The following is a 27,284-nucleotide window of genomic DNA, read 5'->3' as shown; positions in this document are numbered from 1 at the left end:
CTTTGTATTGAGATCCAAAGAGAGAGAAGAAGCCATCTAGCTAACAACTATGGACCCGAAGGTCTGAGGTAAACTACTCACACATCATCGGAGAGGCTATGGTGTTGGGTAGAAGCCCTCCGTGATCGATGCCCCCTCCGGCGGAGCACCGAAAAATGCCCCAAGATGGGATCTCACGAGTACAGAAGGTTGCGGCGGTGGAAATAGGGTTTCGTGGTGCTCCTCGATGTTTTTGGGGGATAAGAGTATATATAGGGGAAGGAAGTCGGTCAGGAGAGCCACGAGGGGCCAACGAGGGTGGGGGCGCGCCTAGGGGGGCAGGCATGCCTCCCTGCCTCGTGGCCTCCTTGTTCGTTTCTTGACGTCCACTCCAAGTCCTTTGGATCATGTTTGTTCCAAAAATCACGCTCCCGAAGGTTTCATTCCGTTTGATATTCCTTTTATGCGAAACACTGAAATAGGCAAAAAACAGCAATTTGCACTGGGCCTTGGGTTAGTAGGTTAGTCCCAAAAATAATATAAAAGGGTATAATAAAGCCCATTAAACATCCAAAACAGAATATATAATAGCATGGAACAATCAAAAATTATAGATACGTTGGGGACATATCAAGCATCCCCAAGCTTAATTCCTGCTCGTCCTCGAGTACGTAAATGATAAAAACAGAATTTTTGATGTGGAATGCTTCCTAGCATATTCCTCAATGTAATTTTTTTATTGTGGCATAAATGTTCAGATCCAAAAGATTCAAGATAAAAGTTTAATATTGACATCGAAATAATAATACTTCAAGCATACTAACAAAGCAATCATGTCTTCTCAAAATAACATGGCCAAAGAAAGTTATCCCTACTAAATCATATAGTCTGGCTATGCTCTATCTTCATCACACAAAGTATTTAATCATGCACAACCCCGATGACAAGCCAAGCAATTGTTTCATACTTTTGATGTTCTCAAACCTTTTCAATCTTCACGCAATACATGAGCGCGAGCCATGGACATAGCACTATATGTGGAATAGAATGGTGGTTGTGGAGAAGACAAAAAGGAGAAGATAGTCTCACATCAACTAGGCGTATCAACGAGCTATGGAGATGCCCATTAATAGATATCAATGTGAGTTAGTAGGGATTGCCATGCAACGGATGCACTAGAGCTATAAGTGTATGAAAGCTCAACAAAAGAAACTAAGTGCGTGTGCATCCAACTCGCTTGCTCACGAAGACCTAGGGCATTTTTGAGGAAGCCCATCATTGGAATATACAAGCCAAGTTCTATAATGTAAAAATTCCCACTAGCATATGAAAGTGACAACATAGGAGACTCTCTATCATGAAGATCACGGTGCTACTTTGAAGCACAAGTGTGGTAAAAGGATAGTAACATTGTCCCTTCTCTCTTTTTCTCTCATTTTTTTCCTTTTTTTGTTGGGCCTTCTTCTCTTCTTTTTTTATGGCCTCTTTTTTTATTTTTATATATTTTTAGTCCGGAGTCTCATCCCGACTTGTGGGGGAATCATAGTCTCCATCACCCTTTCCTCACATGGGACAATGCTCTAATAATGATGATCATCACACTTTTATTTACTTACAACTCAAAAATTACAACTCAATACTTAGAACAAGATATGACTCTATGTAAATGCCTCCGGCGGGGTACCAGGATAATGAATCAAGAGTGACATGTATGAAAGAATTATGAAAGGTGGCTTTGCCATGAATACGATGACAACTACATGATCATGCAAAGCAAGATGACAATGATGAAGCATGTCATAATAAACGGAACGGTGGTAAGTTGCATGGCAATATATCTCGGAATGGCTATGGAAATGCCATAATAGGTAGGTATGGTGTCTGTTTTGAGGAAGGTATAAGGTGGGTGTATGATACCGGCGAAAGGTGCGCGGTATTAGAGAGGCTAGCAATGGTGGAAGGGTGAGAGTGCGTATAATCCATGGACTCAACATTAGTCATAAAGAACTCACTTAATTATTGCAAAAATTTATTAGTTATCGAAACAAAGTACTACGCGCATGCTCCTAGGGGGATAGATTGGTAGGAAAATACCATCGCTCGTCCCCGACCGCCATTCATAAGTAAGACAATCAATAAATAAATCATGCTCCGACTTCATCACATAACGGTTCACCATACGTGCATGCTACGGGAATCACAAACTTTAGGACAAGTATTTCTCAAATCCACAACTACTCAACTAGCATGACTCTAATATCACCATCTTCATATCTCAAAACAATTATCAAGTATCAAACTTCTCATAGTATTCAATGCACTCTATATGATAGTTTTTATTATACCTATCTTGGATGCTCCTCACTTTAGGACTAAAATTTTAACCAAAGCAAATTACCATGCAGCTTTAAAAGACTCTCACAATAATATAAGTGAAGCATGAGGGATCAATTATTTCTATAAAATAAAACCACCACCGTGCTCTAAAAGATATAAGTGAAGCACTAGAGCAAAATTTTCTAGCTCAAAAGATATAAGTGAAGCACATAGAGTATTCTAATAAATTCCGATTCATGTGTGTCTCTCCCAAAAGTTGTGTACAGCAAGGATGATTGTGGTAAACTAAAAAGCAAAGACTCAAATCATACAAGACACTCCAAGCAAAACACATATCATGTGGTGAATAAAAATATAGCATCAAGTAAAGTTACCCATGGACGAAGACGAAAGAGGGGATGCCTTCCGGGGCATCCCCAAGCTTAGGCTTTTGGTTTTCCTTGGATTTTACCTTGGGTGCCTTAGGCATCCCCAAGCTTAGGCTCTTGCCACTCTTTGTTCCATAATCCATCAAATCTTTACCCAAAAACTTGAAAACTTCACAACACAAAACTCAACAGAAAATCTCATGAGCTCTTTTAGCGAAATAAAACAAACCACCACTTTAAGTTACTGTAATGAACTCATTATTTATTTATATTGGTGTTAAACCTACTGTATTCAAACTTCTCTATGGTTCATAACCTCCGATACTAGCCATAGATTCATCAAAATAAGCAAACAACACACGAAAAACAGAATCTGTCAAAAACAGAACAGTCTGTAGTAATCTGTATCTAACGCAAACTTCCTGTAACTCAAAAATTCTACCAAAATAGGACGACCTAGATAATTTGTTTATTGATCTACTGCAATTGGAATCAGTATTTTATCATGTTCTGGTGATTTTAAACAATTGTTTTTGTGAACAGAAAGTGTCTGACTATTTCAGCAAGATCAAATAACTATCATCCAAGAAGATCCTATACGTTTTACTTGGCACAAACACTAATTAAAACATAAAACCACATATAACCAGAGGCTAGATCAAATATTTATTGCTAAACAGAAACAAAAAGCAGGGAACAAAAATAAAATTGGGTTGCCTCCCAACAAGCGCTATCGTTTAACGCCCCTAGCTAGGCATAAAGGCAAGGATAGATCTAGGTATTATCATCTTTGGTATGCAATCCATAAGTGGCTCTCATCATAGATTCATAAGGTAATTTAATTTTCTTTCTAGGAAAGTGTTCCATTCCTTTGGTTAATGGAAATTGGAATCTAATATTCCCTTCCTTCATATCAATAATTGCACCAATCGTTCTAAGGAATGGTCTACCAAGAATAATAGGACATGAAGGATTGCAATCTATATCAAGAACGATGAAATCTACGGGCACATAATTCCTATTTGCAACAATAAGAACATCATTAATTCTTCCCATAGGTTTCTTAATGGTGGAATCTGCAAGATGCAAGTTTAAGGAACAATCATCAAATTCATGGAAACCTAACGCATCACACAAAGTTTTTGGGATCGTGGAAACTATAGCACCCAATTCGCACAAAGCATAGCATCCATGATCTTTAATTTTAATTTTAATAGTAGGTTCCAAATCATCACAAAGTTTTCTAGGGATTGAAACTTCTAATTCAAGCTTTTCTTCATAAGATTGCATTAAAGCATCAATGGTATGTTTGGTAAAAGCTTTATTTTGACTATAAGCATGAGGAGAATTTAGCACGGATTGCAACAAGGAAATACAATCTATTAAAGAACAATTATCATAATTAAATTCCTTGAAATCCAAAATAGTGGGTTCATTGCTATCTAAAGTTTTGACCTCTTCAATCCCACTTTTACAAATTTTTGCATCAGGATCTAAAAACTCCGAATCATTGGACGCCTTTTAACTAAAGTTGACTCATCTCTAGTCCCATCATTATCAAGATTCATATTGCAAAACCAAGATTTAATAGGAGAGACATCTATCACTTTTAGATCTTCATCCTTATTATCATGAAAACTAGATGAACACGCTTTCACAAAGCAATCCTTTTTAGCACGCATCCTAGCGGTTCTTTCTTTGCACTCATCAAAGGAAATTCTCATAGCTTTGAGAGACTCATTGATATCATGCTTAGGTGGAATAGATCTAAGTTTCAAAGAATCAACATCAAGAGAAATTCTATCCACGCTCCTAGCCAACTCATCAACTTTAAGCAATTTTTCTTCAAGCAAAGCATTGAAATTCTTTTGAGAAATAATAAATTCTTTAACACTAGTCTCAAAATCAGAGGGCAACTTATTAAAATTTCTATAAGAGTTGTTGTAGGAATTACCATAATTATTAGAGAAATTACTAGGATACGGCCTAGGATTAAAGTTTCCTCTATAAGCGTTGTTACCAAAATTGTTCCTACCAACAAAATTCACATCCATAGATTCATTATTATTCTCAATCAAAGTAGACAAAGGCATATCATTAGGATCAGAATAAACACTCTTATTGGCAAACAATTTCATGAGTTCATCCATCTTTCCACTCAAAACATTAATTTCTTCAATTGCATGAACCTTTTTACTAGTAGATCTTTCGGTGTGCCATTGAGAATAATTAACCATAATATTATCTAGGAGTTTAGCAGCTTCTCCTAAAGTGATTTCCATAAAAGTGCCTCCCGCGGCCGAATCTAAAAAATTTCTAGAAGCAAAATTCAATCCGGCATAAATTTTTTGTATAATCATCCATAAATTCAAACCATGTGTAGGGCAATTACGTATCATTAATTTCATCCTCTCCCAAGCTTGTGCAACATGTTCATGATCAAGTTGCTTAAAATTCATAATATCATTTCTAAGAGAGATGATTTTAGCGGGAGGAAATACTTAGAGATAAAAGCATCTTTGCACTTATTCCAAGAATCAATACTATTTTTAGGCAAAGAAGAAAACGAAGTTTTAGCACGATCTCTAAGCGAAAATGGAAATAGCTTCAACTTAACAATATCATTATCCACATCTTTCTTCTTTTGCATATCACACGAATCAACAAAGCTGTTTAGATGGGTAGTGGCATCTTCACTAGGAAGGCCGGCGAATGGATCTTTCATGAGAAGACTCAGCAAGGCAGCATTAATTTCACCACATTCAGCATTAGTAAGAGGAGCAATCGGAGTGCTAAGAAAATCATTGTTCTTGGTATTGGAAAATTCACACAATTTAGTATTATCATGAGCCATCATGACGAACGATCCAACACACAAGCACACACAAGAAGCAAGTGAAGGAAAAAGCGAACGGAAAAAAGAGGGCGAATAAAACAGCAAGGGTGAAGTGGGGGAGAGGAAAATGGCAAATAATGTAATGCGAGGGATAAGTGTTTGTGATGGTTACTTGGTATGTCTTGACTTGTGCATAGACTCCCCGGCAACGGCGCCAGAAATCCTTCTTGCTACCTCTTGAGCACTGCGTTGGTTTTCCCTTGAAGAGAAAATGGTGATGCAGCAAAGTAGCTTAAGTATTTCCCTCAGTTTTTGAGAACCAAGGTATCAATCCAGTAGGAGACCACGCGCGAGTCCCTCATACCTACACAGACAAATAAGAACCTTGCAACCAACGCGATAAAGGGGTTGTCAATCCCTTCACGGCCACTTGCAAAAAGTGAGATCTGGTAGAGATGATAAGATAATATTTTTGGTATTTTTATGATATAGATTGGAAAGTAAAAATTGCAAAATAAACCGCAACAGCAATAGCTAGTTGACGGGAGATTAATATGATGGAAAATAGACCCGGGGGCCATAGGTTTCACTAGTGGCTTCTCTCAAGATAGCATAAGTATTACGATGGGTGAACAAATTACTGTCGAGCAATTGATAGAATTGAGCATAGTTATGAGAATATCTAGGCATGATCACATATATAGGCACCACGTCCGCAACAAGTAGACCGAAACGATTCTGCATCTACTACTATTACTCCACACATCGACCGCTATCCAGCATGCATCTAGAGTATTAAGTTCATGAGAACAGAGTAACACATTAGGCAAGATGACATGATGTAGAGGGATGAACTCAAGCAATATGATATAAACCCAATCTTTTTATCCTCGATGGCAACAATACAATACGTGTCGTTTCCCCTTTTGTCACTGGGATCGAGCACCGCATGATTGAACCCAAAGCTAAGCACTTCTCCCATTGCAAGAAAGATCAATCTAGTAGGCCAAACCAAACTGATAATTCGAAGAGACTTGCAAAGATAACCAATCATACATAAAAGAATTTAGAGGAGATTCAAATATTTTTCATAGATAATCTTGATCATAAACCCACAATTCATCGGATCTCGACAAACATACCGCAAAAAGAATTACATCGAATAGATATCCAAGAAGATCCAGGAGAACTTTGTATTGAGATCCAAAGAGAGAGAAGAAGCCATCTAGCTAATAACTATGGACCCGAAGGTCTGAGGTAAACTACTCACACATCATCGGAGAGGCTATGGTGTTGATGTAGAAGCCCTCCGTGATCGATGCCCCCTCCGGCGGAGCGCCGGAAAAGGCCCCAAGATGGGATCTCACGGGTACAGAAGGTTGCGGCGGTGGAAATAGGGTTTCGTGGTGCTCCTCGATGTTTTTGGGGTATAAGAGTATATATAGGCGAAGGAAGTCGGTCAGGAGAGCCACGAGGGGCCCACGAGGGTGGGGGCGCGCCCAGGGGGGCAGGCGCGCCTCCTCGTTCGTTTCTTGACGTCCACTCCAAGTCCTCTGGATCACGTTTGTTCCAAAAATCACGCTCCCGAAGGTTTCATTCCGTTTGGATTCCGTTTGATATTCCTTTTCTGCGAAACACTGAAATAGGCAAAAAACAACAATTTGCACTGGGCCTTGGGTTAGTAGGTTAGTCCCAAAATAATATAAAAGGGTATAATAAAGCCCATTAAACATCGAAAACAGAATATATAATAGCATGGAACAATAAAAAATTATATATACGTTGGAGACGTATCAGTAGTTTACCACAGACCTTCGTGTCCATAGTTATTAGCTAGATGGCTTCTTCTCTCTCTTTGGATCTCAATACAAAGTTCTCCTCGATTTTCTTGGAGATCTATTCGATGTAATACTTTTTGCGGTGTGTTTGTCGAGATCCGATGAATTGTGGGTTGATGATCAAGATTATCTATGAACAATATTTGATTCTTCTCTGAATTCTTATATGCATGATTTGATATCTTTGCAAGTCTCTTCGAATTATCAGTTTGGTTTGGCCTACTAGATTGATCTTTCTTGCAATGGGAGAAGTGCTTAGCTTTGGGTTCAATCTTGCGATGTCCTTTCCCAGTGACAATAGGGGCAGCAAGGCACGTATTGTATTGTTGCCATCGAGGATAAAAAGATGGGGTTTATATCATATTGCTTGAGTTTATCCCGCTACATCATGTCATCTTGCCTAATGCGTTACTCTGTTCTTATGAACTTAATACTCTAGATGCATGCTGGATAGCGGTCGATGTGTGGAGTAATAGTAGTAGATGCAGAATCGTTTCGGTCTACTTGATACGGACGTGATGCCTATATACATGATCATGCCTAGATATTCTCATAACTATGCGCTTTTCTATCAATTGCTCGACAGTAATTTGTTCACCCACCGTAGAATTTGCTATCTTGAGAGAAGCCACTAGTGAAACCTATGGCCCCCGGGTCTACTTTACATCATATAAGTTTCCGATCTATAATTCTAGTTTACTATTTATTTTGCAATCTTTATTTTCCAATCTATACAAAAAAATACCAAAAATATTTATCTTATTATCTTTATCAGATCTCACTTTTGCAAGTGGCCGTGAAGGGATTGACAACACCTTTATCGCGTTGGTTGCAAGGTTCTTGATTGTTTGTGCAGGTACTAGGCGATTTGCGTGTAGCCTCCTACTGGATTGATACCTTGGTTCTCAAAAATTGAGGGAAATACTTACGCTACTATGCTTCATCACCCTTTCCTCTTCAAGGGAAAACCAACGCATGCTCAAGAGGTAGCAAGAAGGATTTCTGGCGCCGTTGCCGGGAAGGTTTATGCCAAGTCAAGTCAAGATTTGATCTCCCGCCAACGTGCGGATTTCTAGCGCCGTTGCCGGGGAGATCTACGCACAAGTCAAGACATACCAAGTACCCATCACAAACTCTTATCCCTCGCATTACATTATTTGTCATTTGCCTCTCGTTTTCCTCTCCCCTACTTCACCCTTGCCGTTTTATTCGCCCTTTTTCCGTTTGTCTCTTTTCGCTTGCTTCTTGTGTGCTTGTGTGTTGGATTGTTGTCACAATGGCTCAAGATAATACTAAATTGTGTGGCTTTTCCAATACCAACAACAATGATTTTATTAGCACTCCGGTTGCTCTTATTACCGATGCTGAATCTTGTGAAATTAATGCTGCTTTGTTGAATCTTGTCATGAAAGATCAATTTTCTGGCCTTCCTAGTGCAGATGCCGCTACTCATCTAAACAACTTCGTTGATTTATGCGATATGCAAAAGAAGAAAGATGTGGATAATGATATTGTTAAATTGAAGCTATTTCCGTTTTCGCTTAGAGATCGTGCTCAAACTTGGTTTTCTTCTGTAGCGATCCGACCTCGGACGGTCAAATCTCTGTGCATAAGTGTCATCCCTGGATCGGTAATGCTGACACACACAATACTCGAATGGATTTATAACAGAGTAGCAATCACACACTTATTACATTGATAGTCTCAAGAGAGAACTTATTACAATAAATATGGCTTAAGGCCATCTAAATAAGATAACAGCGGAAGGCTTGGAAGATAAAGTGAGTCCATCAACTCCAACAGCATAGCTGAGTGCACGACAACGACCTAGCGAACCTTACTCTTCGTCTGAAAAGTCTGCAACATAATACGTTGCAGCCCGAAACGGGTCAGCACATGGAATATACAGGCAATATAACACAGTAGAGCGATGAGCAAGGTAAATGCTATCACTACATGCATATATGGCTGGTGGAGGCTCTATGGTTATAATGTTTTGCGAAAAGCCAATTTTCCCTACAACAAAGGAATATATTTCATTTAACTATCATGGTAGTTGAAACATTGAGAATGGTACCCCATCTCAATCCCAATTAAAAAGTAGTTAACAACCCAACAAATTAATTTAGAGTGATGAGATCAACATGATAATCCAAGAACCAGATACTCAAGATGTCCATAACCGGGGACACGGCTAACCATGATTAGTTTGTACACTCTGCACAGGTTTGCGCACTTTTCCCCACAAGACTCGATCCATCCGTTGGATTTCTTGCACTACATGTTGTTTGAGAAACAGATGACCGAGACAAAGTCTTTCAGAAATATTAACTCTTTTCTCTGGGTGGACAGTTACACCTACTTTCCCCTACATTTGCTAGCCCACCACTGAAAGAGGTCATGCAATATACTCAACTATGCTAGAGCCCATAATAGCTTGTGGCTGCACACGGAAGTTTCTAGCATGAATAATCCTATGATCCCTTTGAGCCTGGGTGGCGAAACAAAAAGGACAACACTGGTATATCCCCAGGTGCCCGCAACCAATCCACCCAGATGTGTGTTTAAGTAGCCACCTTAAGTTTAACCATTAATTAACAATCTCACATCTGTCATGGATACTCTCAAACCCAATCCACGTCTACGAGCATAGCATGGCAATATAAGCATAACGTAGAAGTAACTCCCAAGGGTTTGATAATAAAACAGGTAATAGGTTCTACCTCATCATCTACTTCCCAATACCCACAAGTTAATCACATCCTAATCATGCAGTGTTGAGGATTGTAACTAATGCATAAAAACTGGGTAATAAAGGGGTATGATCAATGTGTTACTTGCCTTGCTAACGATCCGCAAACCCTAGAGACTCGTAGTAGCACGCTTCGCACTCCGGGAATTCTATCGCGAACAAACAATAGCATACATAAGCACTCAAGCAATAAGCACGGGTAAAACTCAAATAAGATTATCAAATCTGAAAGTTCAACTGAAGAGATTCGATCTGCAAAAAGAATCAATCGTATCGGAGCTACGGAACTGAAACTACGGTCAAAAGAACTTTGAATTCTAATCTGCTTGAAACCAAATTTTAAATTGTCAAAACCTTATTCAAGTTGATTAAACAAAAAGAGAGGCTCGAGATGAAGATTTTGGCGTTGGTTTCACTGGATTTGGACAGACGGTTAAGAAACGGCGAGGGTTTGAAGATCAGGGGCTAATCTGCGATAAAAAATAATCGCGGATAGGTCCCTGGCTGAAAATAAAATAAAGTAAAATAAAAAGACTAATGAACGAATGTTCGCTGTCTGAACCTAACCGGCGAACAACGTTCGTTAAAATGAACGAATGGACGAACGTCCGGTAAAAAAAATAAACCGACGAAAACCGATCTAAGAAATTCAACCGGAAAACTAAAAAAACGGGGTTTAACCAAAGAAAGTACGACCGGTCAACGGGCGGGGTCAACGGCGGCGGTTCCGGTGAGATCCGGCGCGGCCGCGGCGGCAGGGCTGCAGGGCTGCTGGGTGGGGTGGCGGCGGCGTGGGCGCCGGAGCAGCAGCGGCAGCGGCGGCGGGAGGCGAAGCGGGCGGGCGGCGGCGTCAGCTTGGGGTCCCAGGGGGGCCCCGAGCTCGGCTTTTAGAGGGGGGAGGCGGACACGGCCGGCGGCGGCGGCTGGGCGGACTCCCGCTGCGGGGGAAGGCGGCGGCGCGCGCGGTTGGGCCGGCTCGGCTAGGCCTTCGGCCCAGTCGGGTGAAGAAACTTTTTTTTCAAAATAAGATTCCGCCGAGAAAAATTCTAAATAAATAAAAATAAAAAAATCTAAAAATGCCAAAGCAAAATTTCACCGTCTAAATAAAATATTTAGAACTTAATGAACATTTTCTTGGTCTAAAATGCAATTTTGAAAAAAATGCATATTTTCCTAATTCAAATAAAAAATAGCAATAAAATCCAAATAAAATTATTTATTTGATTTTCACATTTTTCCTCCAATATTTCATTTATTTTTGGAGAAGTCATATTATCTCCTCTCTTTTATTTTTATTATGAAATAATTTTGGAGAGAAAAATAATTAAAACCAAAACGATCACCGTTTCAATATTTGAGAAAAATCAAATATGAAAACAATAAAATCCCCAACTCTCTACGTGGGTCCTTGAGTTGCTTAGGATTTTTAGGATCACTAAACGAAAATGCAAATAAAATATGATATGCATATGATGTCCTAGGTATAACATTCCAAATTGAAAATTTGGGATGTTACATCTTCTTTGCCTAAAAATAGTATTGATTCATGGAATAAGTGCAAAGACGCTTTTATCTCTAAGTATTTCCTCCAACTAAGATCATCTCTCTTAGAAACGATGTTATGAACTTTAAGCAACTTGATCACGAGCATGTTGCACAATCTTGGAAGAGGATTAAATTAGTGATACGTAATTACCCTACACATGGTTTGAATTTATGGATGATTATACAAAAAAATTATGCCGGATTGAATTTTGCTTCTAGAAATCTTTTAGATTCGGCCGCGGGAGGCACTTTTATGGTAATCACTTTAGGAGAAGTTACTAAACTCCTAGATAGTATTATGGTTAATTATTCTCAATGGCACACCGAAAGATCTACTAATAAAAAGGTCCATGCGATTGAAGAGATTAACGTTTTGAGTGCAAAGATGGATGAACTTATGAATTTTTTTGCTAATAAGAGTGTTTCTTCTGATCCTAATTATATGCCTTTTTCCACTTTGATTGAGAATAATAATGAATCTATGGATGTGAATTTTGTTGGTAGGCACAATTTTGGTAACAACGCGTATAGAGGAAACTTTAATTCTAGGTCGTTCCCTAGTAATTCCTCTAATAATTATGGTAATTCCTACAACAACTCTTATGGAAATTTTAATAAGATGCCCTCTGATTTTGAGACTAGTGTTAAAGAATTTATGATTTCTCAAAAGAATTTCAATGCTTTGCTTGAAGAAAAATTGCCTAAGATTGATGAATTGGCTAGGAACGTGGATAGAATTTCTCTTGATGTTGATTCTTTGAAACTTAGCTCTATTCCACCTAAGCATGATATCAATGAGTCTCTCAAAGCCATGAGAATTTCCATTGATGAGTGCAAAGAAAGAACCGCTAGGATGCGTGCTAAAAAAGATTGCTTTGTGAAAGCGTGTTCTTCTAGTTTTCATGATAATAAGGACGAAGATCTAAAAGTGATTGATGTGTCTCCTATTAAATCTTTGTTTTCTAATATGAATCTTGATAATGATGGGACTGGAGATGAGTCAACTTTAGTTAAAAGGCGTCCCAATGATTTGGAGTTTTTAGATCTTGATGCAAAAGTTGGTAAAAGTGGGATTGAAGAGGTCAAAACTTTACATAGCAATGAATCCACTATTTTGGATTTCAAGGAATTTAATTATGATAATTGTTCTTTGATAGATTGTATTTCCTTGTTGCAATCCGTGTTAAATTCTCCGCATGCTTATGATCAAAATAAAGCCTTTACTAAACACATCGTTGATGCTTTAATGCAATCTTATGAAGAAAAACATGAATTAGAAGTCTCTATCCCTGGAAAACTTTATGATGAGTGGGAACCTACTATTAAAGTTAAGATTAGAGATCATGAATGCTATGCTTTGTGTGATTTGGGTGCTAGTGTTTCCACGATTCCAAAAACTTTGTGTGATGTGTTAGGTTTCCGTGAATTTGATGATTGTTCTTTAAACTTGCATCTTGCGGATTCCACCATTAAGAAACCCATGGGAAGGATTAATGATGTTCTTATTGTTGCAAATAGGAATTATGTGCCCGTAGATTTCATTGTTCTTGATATAGATTGCAATCCTACATGTCATATTATTCTTGGTAGACCTTTCCTTAGAATGATTGGTGAAATTATTGATATGAAAGAAAGAAATGTTAGATTCCAATTTCCGTTAAGGAAGGGCATGGAGAACTTTCCTAGGAAGAAAATTAAATTACCTTATGAATCCATTATGATAGCCACTTATGGATTGCACACCGAAGATGGCAATACCTAGATCTATTCTTGTTTTTGTGCCTAGCTAGGGGCGTTAAACGATAGCGCTTTTTGGGAGGCAACCCAATTTTATTTTTGTTCCTTGCTTTTTGTTCCTGTTTAGTAATAAATAATTCATCTAGCCTCTGGTTAGATCTGGTTTTATGTTTTAATTAGTGTTTGTGCCAAGTAAGACCTATAGGATCTTCTTGGATGATAATTATTTGATCTTGCTGAAAAAGACAGAAACTTTCTGCTCACGAAAATTTTTGTTAAAAATCACCAAAAAGTGATAAAATACTCATTCCAATTGCAGTAGATCAATAATCAAATTATCTAGGTCTTCCTATTCTGGCAGATATTTCTGAGCTATAGAAGTTTGCGTTTGATACAGATTACTACAGTCTTTTCTGTTTTTACAGATTCTGTTTTTCGTGTGTTGTTTGCTTATTTTGATGAATCTATGGCTAGTATCGGGGGGTATGAACCATAGAGAAGTTGGAATACAGTAGGTTTAACACTAATGTAAATAAAGAATGAGTTCTTTACAGTACCTTAATGTGGTGATTTGGGTAAAGATTTTCTATTGAGTTTTGTGTTGTGAAGTTTTCAAGTTTTTGGGTAAAGATTTGATGGATTTTGGAATAAGGAGTGGCAAGAGCCTAAGCTTGGGGATGCCCAAGGCACCCCAAGGTAAAATTCAAGGACAATGATACGTCTCCAATGTATCTATAATTTTTGATTGTTCCATGCTATATTATATTCTGTTTTAGATGTTTATTAGGCTTTATTATACACTTTTATATTGTTTTTGGGACTAACCTATTAACCGGAGGCCCAGCCCAAATTGCTGGGTTTTTTTGCCTATTTTAGTGTTTCGAAGTAAAAGGATATCAAATGGAGTCCAAACGGAATGAAACCTTCGGGAACGTGATTTTCTGAACAAACGTGATCCAGAGGACTTGGAGTCTACGTAAAGTAATCAACGAGGAAGGCATGAGGCAGGGTTCGCGCCTACCCCCCCCCCCCAGGCGCGCCCTCCACCCTCATGGGCCCCTCGTTGCTCCACCGACGTACTTCTTCCTCCTATATATACCCATGTACCCTGGAAACATCATATACGGAGCCAAAACCCTATTTCCACCGCCGCAACCTTCTATACCTATGAGATCCCATCTTAGGGCCTTTTTCGGCGCTCCGCCGGAGGGGGCATTGATCAAGGAGGGCTTCTACATCAACACCATAGCCTCCCCGATGATGTGTGAGTAGTTTACCTCAGACCTTCGGGTCCATAGTTATTAGCTAGATGGCTTCTTCTCTCTCTTTGGATCTCAATACAAAGTTCTCCTTGATCTTCTTGGAGATCTATTCGATGTAATCTTCTTTTGCGGTGTGTTTGTCGAGATCCGATGAATTGTGGGTTTATGATCAAGTTTATCTATGAACAATATTTGAATCTTCTCTGAATTCTTTTATGTATGATTGGTTATCTTTGCAAGTCTCTTCGAATTATCAGTTTGGTTTGGCCTACTAGATTGATCTTTCTTGCAATGGGAGAAGTGCTTAGCTTTGGGTTCAATCTTGCGGTGCTCGATCCTAGTGACAGAAAGGGAAACGACACGTATTGTATTGTTGCCATCGAGGATAAAAAGATGAGATTTATACCATATTGCATGAGTTTATTCCTCTACATCATGTCATCTTACTTAAAGCATTACTCTCTTCTTATGAACTTAACACTCTAGATGCATGCTGGAGAGCGGTCGATGTGTGGAGTAATAGTAGTAGATGCAGAATCGTTTCGGTCTACTTGTTGCGGACGTGGTGCCTATATACGTGATCATACCTAGATATTCTCATAACTATGCTCAATTCTATCAATTGCTCGACAGTAATTCATTTACCCATCGTAATACTTATGCTATCTTGAGAGAAGCCACTAGTGAAACCTATGGCCCCCGGGTCTATTTTTCATCATATTAATCTTCCAACACTTAGTTATTTCTAGCATCGTTTATTTTTGCAATCTTTACTTTTACTCTTTACCATAAAAATACCAAAAATATTATCTTATCATATCTATCAGATCTCACTCTCGTAAGTGACCGTGAAGGGATTGACAACCCCTTTATCGCGTTGGTTGCGAGGTTCTTATTTGTTTGTGTAGGTGCGTGGGACTCGCGCGTGGTCTCCCTACTGGATTGATGCCTTGGTTCTCAAAAACTGAGGGAAATACTTACGCTACTTTACTGCATCACCCTTTCCTCTTCAAGGGAAAATCAACGCGGTGCTCAAGAGGTAGCAAGAAGGATTTCTGGCGCCGTTGCCGGGGAGATTCGTGCAAAGTCAAGTCAAGATTTGGACTCCCGACAACGAGCCATTTCTGGCGCCGTTGCCGGGGAGTCTACGCACAAGTCAAGACATACCAAGTACCCATCACAAACTCTTATCCCTCGCATTACATTATTTGCCATTTGCCTCTCGTTTTCCTCTCCCCCACTTCACACTTGCCGGGGTGTGGGGGGGGGGGGGGGAACGAGTGTGTCTATACTCCTCTTGCCACCTATAAGGCCGCCGGATCGGGAAGAGAAGGAGGACCGAGCCGGCGACATAGAGGAGATCTTTCACGGCAACGTATCCTCTATAACACTAATCTCCCTAATTTTAAAGAGCCCACGTTTAATTGAGTCATCCGATTTTGACCAGGTTAACAATTTCTCACAGCTCTCTCATTCAGTTTTTTTATACTATACACTATGCTTCCTAATTAATGATGTTGAAATCCTTTTAGTGATGTTGAAATCCGATTTTGACCGGGTTAACAGAGTGATTACCTTTTTAATAAACTCAACAACACCAACGGCGCAACAAAGCGCCCAACCCTTTTAGTGATGTTGAAATCCAACCACTCACGCGGCTCAATTGATGGTGAACTGTTGAGCATTTACCAATGAGCAGGGTGTTATGATAGAGCCTCGATGTTGTGTTGCAATCCAACCACTCTGGACGCTTTATTGATGGCCAACTGTTCAGCATTTAGCAACGACAACAGTCAGGAGTGTGTCTATCTATATATTGGCCAACTTCGCCGCTATTAGATCACCATCAAGTCCAAGCGAAATATTTTCAGGTCACCATGAAACTCCCAAGCTTATACTTACGGCCATCGCTGCTCATGGCTTCCTTAGTCATCCAACTGATCACGGTGGTGGTGGCCAGTGGTGGCGGCAGCGGTACTACATCGTCGACGGCGGCGGCGGCGGCGGCTCCAACGAAGAAATACAATGCCATGTTCACCTTCGGTGACTCGATGGATGAGACAGGCAACATATGCGTTGGCAGCAGCAACAAGACGGAGTTGAACGTGCTCACCTGCACCCACCCGCCGTACGGCGAAACCTACTTCGGAAGGCCGTCTTGCCGGTGGTGTGACGGCCGCGTGGTTGTTGACTTCGTCGGTAATTCAATCCGTTTTTACGCAAGTTCTCCAAAGCATACATTCTTTTTCCTGAACATATGAGGTTTGCTATTTCTGTATCAGTTGAGAAATAACTATGGGGCATATGCTACCCATCGATCAATTATAACATTACATATATCGGGTAATGACTGAAATTTATGGACATGTTTAAAATTTATGAGTATTTTCCAAATTCACAATTTTTTTATAAAACTGTGAACATGTTTATTAATTCATCATTTTTTAATAAAAATTGTGACCATTTTTAAAATTTGCAAGCATTTTTATTAGTGAACACTTTTTAAAAATTTATGTACATTTTTTAGTTCACAATCATTTCTTTGTAAATAGTATAATAATGTATATTAATGCATATCATAAATTATACAAACCTGGCTACTTTGGACCAAGTTTAAAAGGTTTGGTTGGAAGCGTGTGAAAAAAGCAAAACCATTTTTCCACTAGGTGCATCTTGTAGTTTCACTAACTAAGAGATGCACGTACTACATTTGGAAATAAATGCCAAAAAAGAGTTTCTACAATAATTGCTATAATGCCTTACAATCCCGGAAAACAATTTGTTTTCACCGACCAATAAAATGAAGGAAATGAATGATTTTTTGGTCTTTTTTAAACCCAATAATTACCATAAGAAACAAAGTGTGACCATTATTTTTGAGATATGTTGTTTCGATGTTTGATCTACTTTCACGTCAACTGAGACACAAGTTTATTGTAACTTGAATTTTATTTGTGTCCATGGATGCCAGCACAAGCGCTTGGGCTTCCATGACTCCCATATGCGGGAGAGAGCAGAGTGAGCATGCACTTATTCTCAATTTTCTTAGGACTTTTTCCTTTGAAATATTCCATCCAAGTTTCCTGCATTTTGTTTTCTAAACAAATTGATATTTTAATTTAACCCAGCCGTTTAAAAAGTCTGAACGTGTTTATTATTTTTGATTGATAAAGCTCATCATGAATTCATGCCGAACGGTAAAGGAAAAAAGAGAGTCTGAAAACGTGTTGCATGTACTAGGTTGCAAAGGATACGTGAGGAAATCGCTCTTCATGTTCGGTGCATACGGCGGAAACGACTACAACGTGCAGCTGCTTGAACGTGGTTTGACACCGGAGCAGGCAATGAACTACACCCCAAAGATCGTTGGTGCCATCGCCAACGGCGTGGTGGTATTTCTATGCCATTGACAGCAAATTAATTTTGAATGCATATATGTTCCAGCTAGCCAAGAAAGACTCAAGGCGAATTATTTTTGTGCAGAAACTGATTGCTCTCGGCGCCGTCCACGTCGTCGTCCCGGGAATCTTCCCGACCGGCTGCTTGCCGATCTTCCTGTCCTTGTTCGGCGACGGCGACGCCGACCTGGACGACGCCGGCTGCCTCAAGGCCTACAACCTCCTGACCAAGTACCACAACTCGATGCTCCGGAAGCAGGTGGAAGCCCTCCAGCGGAGGCACCGCAACTCGACGAGGCTCATGTACGCGGACTACTACGGCCTCGTGTACCAGATGGTCCAGGAGCCCCACAAGTTTGGTACCAAGTTTTCTTCCTTTCTCTTCCTCAAACTAAAAAAGTTTTCTTCCTTTCTCTAGCTCTAGCTTGAACAATTCAACGAGCTGAGTGATTGCTTGGCTTGGCGCGCTAGGGTTTAGCGCTCCGTTTGAGGCGTGCTGCGGGGCGGGAGGGGGCAAGTACAACTTCGACCTGAGCGCGAGGTGCGGTATGGACGGGGCCACGGTGGCGTGCCGCGACTCGTCGGCGCGGCTCAGCTGGGACGGCATCCACCCCACGGAGGCGGCTAACAAGGTGATCGCCGGGGCACTGCTCAGGGGACCCTACTGCACTCCTCCCATCCTATCCTAGGCTAAAAACTCTCGTAAAGCAGCCCTACACCAAAAAAGACCTATCATTTATGTATGAGTATGATGATGATAATCCTAGAACAACAAGGCACCCGGACGGCATAGGTTGATTCCTGGCCTCTTGCCCACGTAGTAGTTTACAAAATGTTGAACCGCTCAAGTATGTACGTCCAAACTGGAAAATCTACCCTGCACGGGACCTCCAGTACATGCGTTCATTCCGGCGCCGAGATGCCCGCTCGAAATGCAGCAGAAAATATTCTAATGCCTCTTCTTAACAATGGACTCTACAATACCCATCTAACTTGTCAGATATCCTACAGAATTCTATGTCAGCATTAGCAGGGGAATAGTACTACGTCAGTCGTGTTCTGCCCATCCACTATCCCATAGAAAACCTAGCATTTTATTTGCTCGAGAGATATTAATTCATTGATATCTCTTTTAAAAAACATTATTTTAAAATATTTCATATATTTGAATTCCTGCCGACGACATCAATAAAACAAGATCAATCTTAAATATATTTTAAACATATTCCAATCATTTTATAATAATGTATTTCACACATTTCAAAAAAGATTTCACTAATTTCATATAAGATATTTCACCCATTTTTAGAAAATATTTTTAAACAAGACATTCCACTAATTTCGAAAATATTTCATAACAACATATTTCACTCGTTTCATAATTCTAAGTCGGAAGTTTACAACAAATCGGAAAGATTCACTAACCAGCCGATCCTACAGAAGAAAATAAAAAGGATTGGGGATTCGAACTCTGGTCGCCAAGACTTCTTCTTTATTACTATCAACTGAGCTAATGTTAACTATTGTGCACATCAACGCAACTGAACATTTGATCCTTCTTTATTACCGCATTGGGAAGAGTAAATTGCACAGAAGTACCACAATTGGGACATTGGAAGCAGATTGGTACCAAGATTGGTAATTTTTACGTGTCAGTACCAAGATTTGGGCTAGCCGTTGCAAAAAAGACTAAAAGCTCATTTTATACGTATTGACACTAAAGCTGACCGATTGAGCCCGCCCGTCAGGCGCCACGCTGGCCAGTGCGCGCGTCGCCTGCGCTGGCTGTGCGCTGACTCAGACGAGGCCGGCTCGGCCCGTTGGTGCGACCGAGCCAGACCCCGACCCCGACCCCGCTCTGCCATGTTCCTTTTCCTCGCACCCTCGCCGGCGGCTGCCTCCCCGCCCGCCCCGCCGCCGCCGCACCACGCCGCCGTAGCCATGGATCGAACTGCTTAGGCGCTGTCACCTCCCTCCACTCCCCCACGGCCGTTGTGCCCTCCTCTCCCCCGCGGCTGCTGTGCCCTAGGCGACAATGGCCTCGGCGACTCCGGCAGGCGGCGATGGCCTGGGCGATGCGAGCGGCGGCGACCTCCCCCGCTTCGATGGCAGTGGCGGCTACTCCAGATCGGAGTACAGTAGCGCGGAGGAAGATTTTGCGGAGCCGGCCTTGTCGATGGAGCAGAGGCTGCGGATGGCGCGAATTTGGGTGGACAACCCTAGCACCGCCCATCACTGGACTCATGGCTTCGGTGGTGTTCTGTAAGTGCTCCACTGTTCCATTCTTGCTCCATTCTTGCTCACTGAAATTGGGGATTAGGGTTAGAGTTTACTACCTGCATGTTTAGCACTCTAATTGCTAGGCCTAACTAGAGCAGAGTAGTATAGTGGATTACATGAGTCCTAACTAGAGCAGAGTAGCATTATGTGTTACCTAACTAGAGCAGAGCAGAGCAGCATCAGTGGATTACATTGTTATTTCTTAGTCCAAATTTTCAGAGCAGCATTAGGTGTTACCTAGCTAGGGTAAATAAAAGCTTTGCTTATATGTTAACTTAAACAAAGCTCTGTTTATATGTTAACTTAAACAAAACTCTGTTTATATGTTAACTTGAACAAAACTCTGTTTATATGTTAACTTGTTTATATGTTAACTGAAACAAATCTTTGTTTATATGTTAGACAATATGTTAAGTAAAATTGTTTATTAACCAATTTTGTCTGTTATTTCATTTTGCAGTTTGTATGATGACATTTTGGATGTTAGGTTCTTTTTTGATGCTTCAGAAATGTTAGAGCTGAAGCTCTGCAGTTCATGTAACATACCTGAATATGATTGCAGTGATGGAAACCCAAGGATTTAGTGAATATGATCTGCTGTTTCACATTGAGAATCCAGATTTAGGGGAGAAAGGATTGGAGATGGTAGAGAGTAATGCTAAGTTGCAACTAGTAAAGAGGCAGGTTGAGGAGTGTAAGGTTTTAAATTTGCTAGTGAGGGCATGTCCACCTCCTTGCAGCAAGTTTGAGAGGCAAGAATTATCCACTATTGTGTATGAAGAGCCTGTGTTATATGATCTCAGTGAGCCACCCATCTATGCTGTTGATGAAGAAGGGAGTTGCCTTTGAAAGTCAGAGTAGCAGCTGCAGTTTAGTAGCTCATGGTACTGGTGTTTGCACACAAGAGAGCAAGAATGTAAAAGGAAAACTGAAAGCTGTTTTGGAAATAGAAGAAGAAGAGGGATATGATGGCAGTGGTGGTTCTGATTGTGAAGGTGAAGATGACAGTGATGTAAACCCTTTTTATATGGGTGATGCTGATGACATAGAGATGGATGAGGGAAAGAAACAGAGAGAGTATGATGAAGTAGAAGAGGAAGAAACAGATGATGAAGAATCTGAGGAGGAAGAAATGGTGCATTACTCTGGTGACACAGAGGTTGAGGAACCTTTTGAAATGGATGAAGATGACAAGGTTGTTTCACAGGATGAAGAAACTGTAATTGTACATGAAGAGAAGAAGAAGAAGAAACAGAAGCTTCCAGTTAGGAAAGGGCCTACAACAAGGACACATTCAAGTGTAGTTCAAGAGGAGGAACCTGATTTCCAACCTTCATCTGATGAAGAAGAGAAAGAATTGTTGAAGGAGGCTGATGATGATGGTTATGAGCCATTGTCATTTGTGCTGCCAAAGAAAAGGAAGAGCAGGGCAAAGCAGAGGCCTCCTAGAAAATGGTACAATGAGAAAATGGAGGCACCACATGAGCAATTATGTCTACAGATGTGTTTCAAGGATCAACATCAATTCAGAGAGGCTTTGTTGAACTTACACATCACTCAAGGCAGAAACTTCAAATATCATAGGAACTCAGATCAAAGAATAATTGTAGAATGCAACCAAAAACATTGCAACTTCTTTATGGTGGCAGCAGTTATAAAAGGTGAAACTACTTTTGTAATTAAGAAGATGAGAATTAAGCACACTTGCCCTATTAGTACAGAGACAACAAGGGTAAGTGCCAAGTGGCTTGCACAGAAGTATGAGTCACTGTTCAGATCTGATCTAACAACTGGCATTCAGACTTTGATTGATGCCTGCATGGAGAAGTATGGTGTGGATGTGCCCAAGTCAATGGCATATAGGGCAAAGAACCTAGCTATTGATGCTGTGCTAGGAGACCACAAGAAGCAATACCCTAGGTTGAAAGACTATGCTCAGACAGTGATGGATACAAACCCTGGGAGTAGAGTAGTAGTCACTACTGTAACTCCAACACCCACTGAAAAAATCCCCCATCCAGGTCCAAGATTCCATGCTATGTTCTATTGCATCAATGGAGCAAGGGAGGGGTTTCTCGAGGGGTGCAGACCATTCATTGGTTAGTTTGTTCACCTTGTGCATTAGTTACATATTGTTTCATCTTGAAATGCATTTGAATGTTTTTAATACTGAATTTGCTTGCTCAGGTGTTGATGGGTGCTTCATTAAGTTAACTACTGGTGCTCAACTACTTGCTGCCACTGGTAGAGATGGCAACAACAATATATACCCACTAGCATTTGGTATTGTTGGGCAAGAGGACACACCTAACTGGTGTTGGTTTCTACACCAACTTAAAATCTGCCTAGGAGGAGAAGTGGGAAGGTTTGGTCCATATACAATAATGTCAGATAGACAAAAGGTATGTGCTTGCATCTTATGTCATTGTTCCTATATGGTCGTTTTGTGCTAGATAGTAGCTTACCTAGTTTAATTGTGTGTCCCAGGGCCTACTAAATGCAGTGAATGATGTCTTTCCTAAGTGCAACCAAAGGTTCTGCCTTAGGCATATCTATGCAAACTTCCAAAATGCTGGGTTTAGGGGGGAAGATCTGAAAAAGTGTATGGATAATGCTGCCTATGCATATAGTGAACACAAATTTAACATTGCAATGAATGACCTTAGAGCTGAGTGTGAGCAAGCTTGGGAGTGGCTTTGTCAAATACCCAAGAAAACATGGGCAAGGCATGCATTTGACACAAACTGCAAGACTGACCTTGTAGTTAACAATTTATCTGAGGTGTTCAACAAGTATGTCCTAGATGTTAGGAAGAAACCAATTAGGACAATGTGTGATGGAATAAAGGATAAGCAGATGGTGAGGTGGCATAGGAATAGGGAGAGTGGAAAGAAAGCTAGATGGGACATAACACCCCATTATAGTGAGAAGCTAGAGGTTGAGAAGGAGAGGGCCAAATATTGCAAACTAATTCAAGCTGGTGTGGACTTGTGGCAAGTTACAAGTGGGCAGCAAACCCATGCTGTTAACTTGCAAATGCACACATGTGGGTGCAGAAAATGGGACCTAAGTGGCATCCCATGTAACCATGCCATCTCAGCAATAAACAAGGCCAAAATAAAACCAGAGGATTATGTCAGCAAGTTCTTCAAGAAAGAAATTTATCTGGCAGCTTATGAACCAATGATCTATCCAGTTCCTGGTGAGCATGACTGGACAAGGACCCCTGGTCCAGACATTGACCTACCTGCATTTAAAGTGAAGAGAGGAAGAAAGAAAGAGAAGAGGATCAAGGGGAAATTGAAGTTCCAAAGCCTAAGGAGACATCAAGAATGGGGACTATAACATGTGGCAATTGTGGACTGCAAGGACATAGGTACACAAGCTGCAACAAGCAGTTGAAGCCTGAGCTGGCTTTGAGGAAGAACGAACATGTGGTAATCCTCTAATAAGTAGTAACAGGTTTTCCTTCTTGTACATTCTATTTTTTTTAAGTACTAACTCATTTTCCTTCTTTGTTTATGCAAGCCTCTTGCAAGGAATTCCAATGCTGGTGCTGCTGCTACTACACAAGCATCAAGAACTTCTCATCCAACTCCTACAACAACACCAACAGCTGGAACAGGAGCAGGGAGAGGAGCTGGGAGAGGAGCTGGGAGAGGAGCTAGGAGAGGGGCTGCAGCTGCAGCTGCTGGGAGTGGTGCTGCTAGAGGTGCTGGTAGAGGTGCTGGTAGAGGTGCTGCACCAGGTGCTGGGAGAGGTGCTGGGAGAGGGAGAGGTACATTCTCTGCCCCAAGGCAATCTGGTCCCTCCACATCTAATGCTCCCTCTACATCTACTGCTACTCCACCTTCTGGTGGTAGAAACAGAGGATGGAGAGCCTACTTCTATGCAAGTGGTAACCACTAAATGGCACATGTGCCATGTAATGTTCAAAACTAGATACTTCATGTGTGTTCTTGCATCCTATGGTACAATGTGATCTTGCTGGTGCTCTCAGTGTACTTTGCTGGTGCTCTTATTGTACTTTGCTGGTGTACTTTAAGAATCAATGCCATATATGGCTTTTGTTCATGTGGATGGATGGATTTATTTATTAGTTAATGCCATTTCTGGAGCTGGCTTTTGTTCATGTGGATGGATGTGATCTTGCTATTTATTAGTTAATCAATGCCTGGAATGGACTATGTTCATGTGGATGGTTCTTTTTATATCTTTTTATGATTGATATGTTCATGACAATGGTGCATACTATTGGATAGAGTAACTCTGTTGCTGGATATATTGCTGGATATATTGTTGTATACATTGTTGGATATGTTGTTAAGGTCTAGGCTAAAAAAGAAGCACTTTGGGTTTTCGGTGCCTCGGGGTCGACGGAACCACCTAATAGAATCAATTAGGGTTTTGGTGGCTCGGGGTCGACAAAAACACCTAAACCTATCAATTAGGGTTTTGGTGGCTCGGGGTCGACGGAACCACCTAAAGGCATCAACTAGGGTGTTGAGGATATAGACCTTAGAGTCACCCGCCAGGAGGGGCCGGGTTACTCGTAGGGTCGACGCCAGAAGCCCGGAGCCAAGTTTCAGATGATGGGCCAGAGATGGGCTGAGACCCGGATATGGCTTAAAGCCTGTAGTTACAATCATTGTTATAGTAGACTTGTAGTGTAAGGCAAGTATTGTTTAGAGTCCGAGCCGGACGCTCTTATGAGCCGGCCGGGACTCTAAGGGCTGCTGGGCGTCAGCCTCCCTATATAAAGGGAGGACCCGGCAGCGGTTTAAGGGCGACAACAATCTAATCGAGAGCCGGGCATAGCTGTTAGCTCCCTGGCGATCGTAACCCTAGACAATAACATCTCAAACTGGACGTAGGCTTTTACCTTCACCGTAAGGGGCCGAACCAGTATAAACCCTCGTGTTCCTTGTCCCACATAACCCCTTCAAGCTTCCTAGCTGCGATGGCTCCACGACTAAGTCCTAGCTCGAGGACATCTGCCGTGACAATTCCACGACAGTTGGCGCCCACCGTGGGGCTGCCGCACGGTGGATTTGAGTTCTTGAAGGGCAGCTTCGAAGGGCTCAAGGGATACGCTGTGGGCCGGATGACCAAGAGTCGTCGCGGCAAGCTCTATATCGACGACGAAGGCTGGGGCCCCGACGCCGGCTCAATTGAGTACGGATACCGGGTCCCCTTTGGCGGAATTCATGTCTTCATCGGCAAGATTGGTGAGCCGGGCCCCGAGCCGGACCTCTGCGCCGATCTCGTCGAAACGGCTCAGCGCGCACGACCCGCCCGGGCCCGGCCTGCCTTAAGGCGCGCTTTTGTGGGATGCATCCATGGAGGGCCCTCTGATCCATCCGGGTCTGGTGATGAGGCGGCCGCCGGCTCTGACGGCGAGTCGGCCACTGATGAATCAAACTCGTTGTACCAACTGCAAGAGGGTAGGCTCATGGGTTGTTCCGATGGCGACAGTATTCCGGACCTTTTGAGCCGCTAAGTCAGGTTGGAGTTTTTATGGCCGGTGCGCAGCCTGTTCAGAACCCCGCTGCCGGATCGGGAAACCCGGTGCCTTCCCCGGCTCAGGTACTGATGGACCTCACGGACAAGTTGACGGCCCTGCTAACCACCGCGGTCGACCCGGCTGACCAAGCCCAGCATGATGTAGAGGTGGCGCAGTTAAAGCTAGATCTGATAAAGGCTAAAGAGGATCTTGCAGCGGAAGGGATCAGGCTGGCTGCGGAACGGGCGGCCCTTGATACCCAGACTCAGCTAATTCAGGCGCAGTCCTTCCAGCTCACGATGGATCGGAACGCGGCCAACGAAGTCATGAGGAGGAGGCATCAGAAGGCCCAGTCTCGACTCCCGCCGGTCTACGATCCACGCAATCTCTTCAACACGCCGGGTGCAGGGTCTAGCAACCCGCCAGGGATCATTGCGCCCGGGTCTGGACCCCTTATTCAGCCACGAGTGATGGGGCCTCCCCAGGTGCCCCCTGCCCCGCCTCAGTATGTGCCAATACCCCCGGGGCATTATGATAACCCGCTGGAGAACATGGTGGCTGCGGCAGCACGACTGGCGGCTCTCCCCGTTGACGGCGACTCTCCGGCGGCCATCGAAACCCGCCGGGTCAGGGAACTCCTGCAGACGGCGCTGGCACAGCAAGAAGCGTACTCCTACAGCCGGGATAGGATCCACTCGACCCCTCGTCCGGGTCAGAGCCCGAGTTACAGCCGACACATGGTCTCAGCAACCGGCTCAAGTAATGTCCGGCGCCATGACCCGCCCCCTGGCCATGGCCCGGCGCATAACGGAGCCTTCTACGCAGCAGACCAGGACAAGGCACGCCAAGAGGCGGAGCAGGTGCCTCAATTGACGGCTTACCAGACCCCCCCGGCCTATCCGACGACCTTCTGTTGATGTGGGTATCCCTACCAGGACTGGGGGTGTCCCTTGTTTGGTGCCAGCTATTCGTAATGAACGTCTACCCAAGGACTTCAAAGGCCCTAGGAAGGTGCCTAACTACACAGCAGACTTACAGCCCGCAGCCTGGGTCGAGAGTTACGAGATGGCCATGGAGCTCCTGGAGGTCAGTGAGGCGGCCATGGCTAAGTACTTCACCATGATGCTGGATGGGACTGCCCGTACTTGGTTGAAAGGGCTACCACCAAATTCCATTGGGTCTTGGGCGGAGCTGAAAGCCCGTTTCATCCAAAACTTCAAAGATACCTGCAGGCAGTCTATGTCAATTGTGGATTTGACTAACTGTAAGCAGCAGGAGGGTGAGTCCACGACCCATTGGGTTCGCCGGGTCAAGGAAATCATACATTCATCAGATAAGATGGATGCCGGCTCTGCAGTCTTAATGTTGGAACAGAACTGTCGCTTTGTGCCCCTTAAGATGAAGCTTGGGCGGCTCAAGCGCGACTGCACCGATATGGGTACCCTGATG

General features: G+C 42.2%; 1 protein-coding gene across 5 annotated transcripts; it reads left to right on the top strand.

Moving 5' to 3' along the window:
• Positions 1-16,478: 16,478 nt before the first annotated feature.
• Positions 16,479-24,503, top strand: LOC123122592 (GDSL esterase/lipase At1g28600). Of its 5 annotated transcripts, XR_006460284.1 has the most exons (8): positions 16,479-16,853; positions 17,895-18,046; positions 18,138-18,411; positions 18,524-20,314; positions 20,793-22,431; positions 22,520-22,734; positions 22,820-23,769; positions 23,861-24,503. XR_006460284.1 is itself a non-coding variant. In XM_044542814.1 (4 exons), exons 1-4 carry the CDS (start codon positions 16,532-16,534, stop codon positions 20,846-20,848), a joined length of 804 nt encoding a protein of 267 aa, XP_044398749.1. In that variant the 5' UTR covers positions 16,482-16,531; the 3' UTR covers positions 20,849-21,394. The 5 variants fall into 5 exon arrangements, 4 of the variants coding, with proteins under 4 accessions (XP_044398749.1, XP_044398748.1, XP_044398747.1 ...); XM_044542814.1 differs by lacking the exons at positions 18,524-20,314; positions 22,520-22,734; positions 22,820-23,769; positions 23,861-24,503 and having other exon boundaries at positions 16,482-16,853; positions 20,793-21,394; XM_044542813.1 differs by lacking the exons at positions 20,793-22,431; positions 22,520-22,734; positions 22,820-23,769; positions 23,861-24,503 and having other exon boundaries at positions 16,482-16,853; positions 17,895-17,995; positions 18,524-19,021.
• The last annotated feature ends 2,781 nt before the right edge of the window (positions 24,504-27,284 follow it).

Source organism: Triticum aestivum, chromosome 5D (genome assembly GCF_018294505.1).
Source record: "Triticum aestivum cultivar Chinese Spring chromosome 5D, IWGSC CS RefSeq v2.1, whole genome shotgun sequence".
Classification (NCBI taxonomy): Eukaryota; Viridiplantae; Streptophyta; class Magnoliopsida; order Poales; family Poaceae; genus Triticum; species Triticum aestivum.
This window is presented reverse-complemented; position numbering and strand designations above follow the sequence as displayed.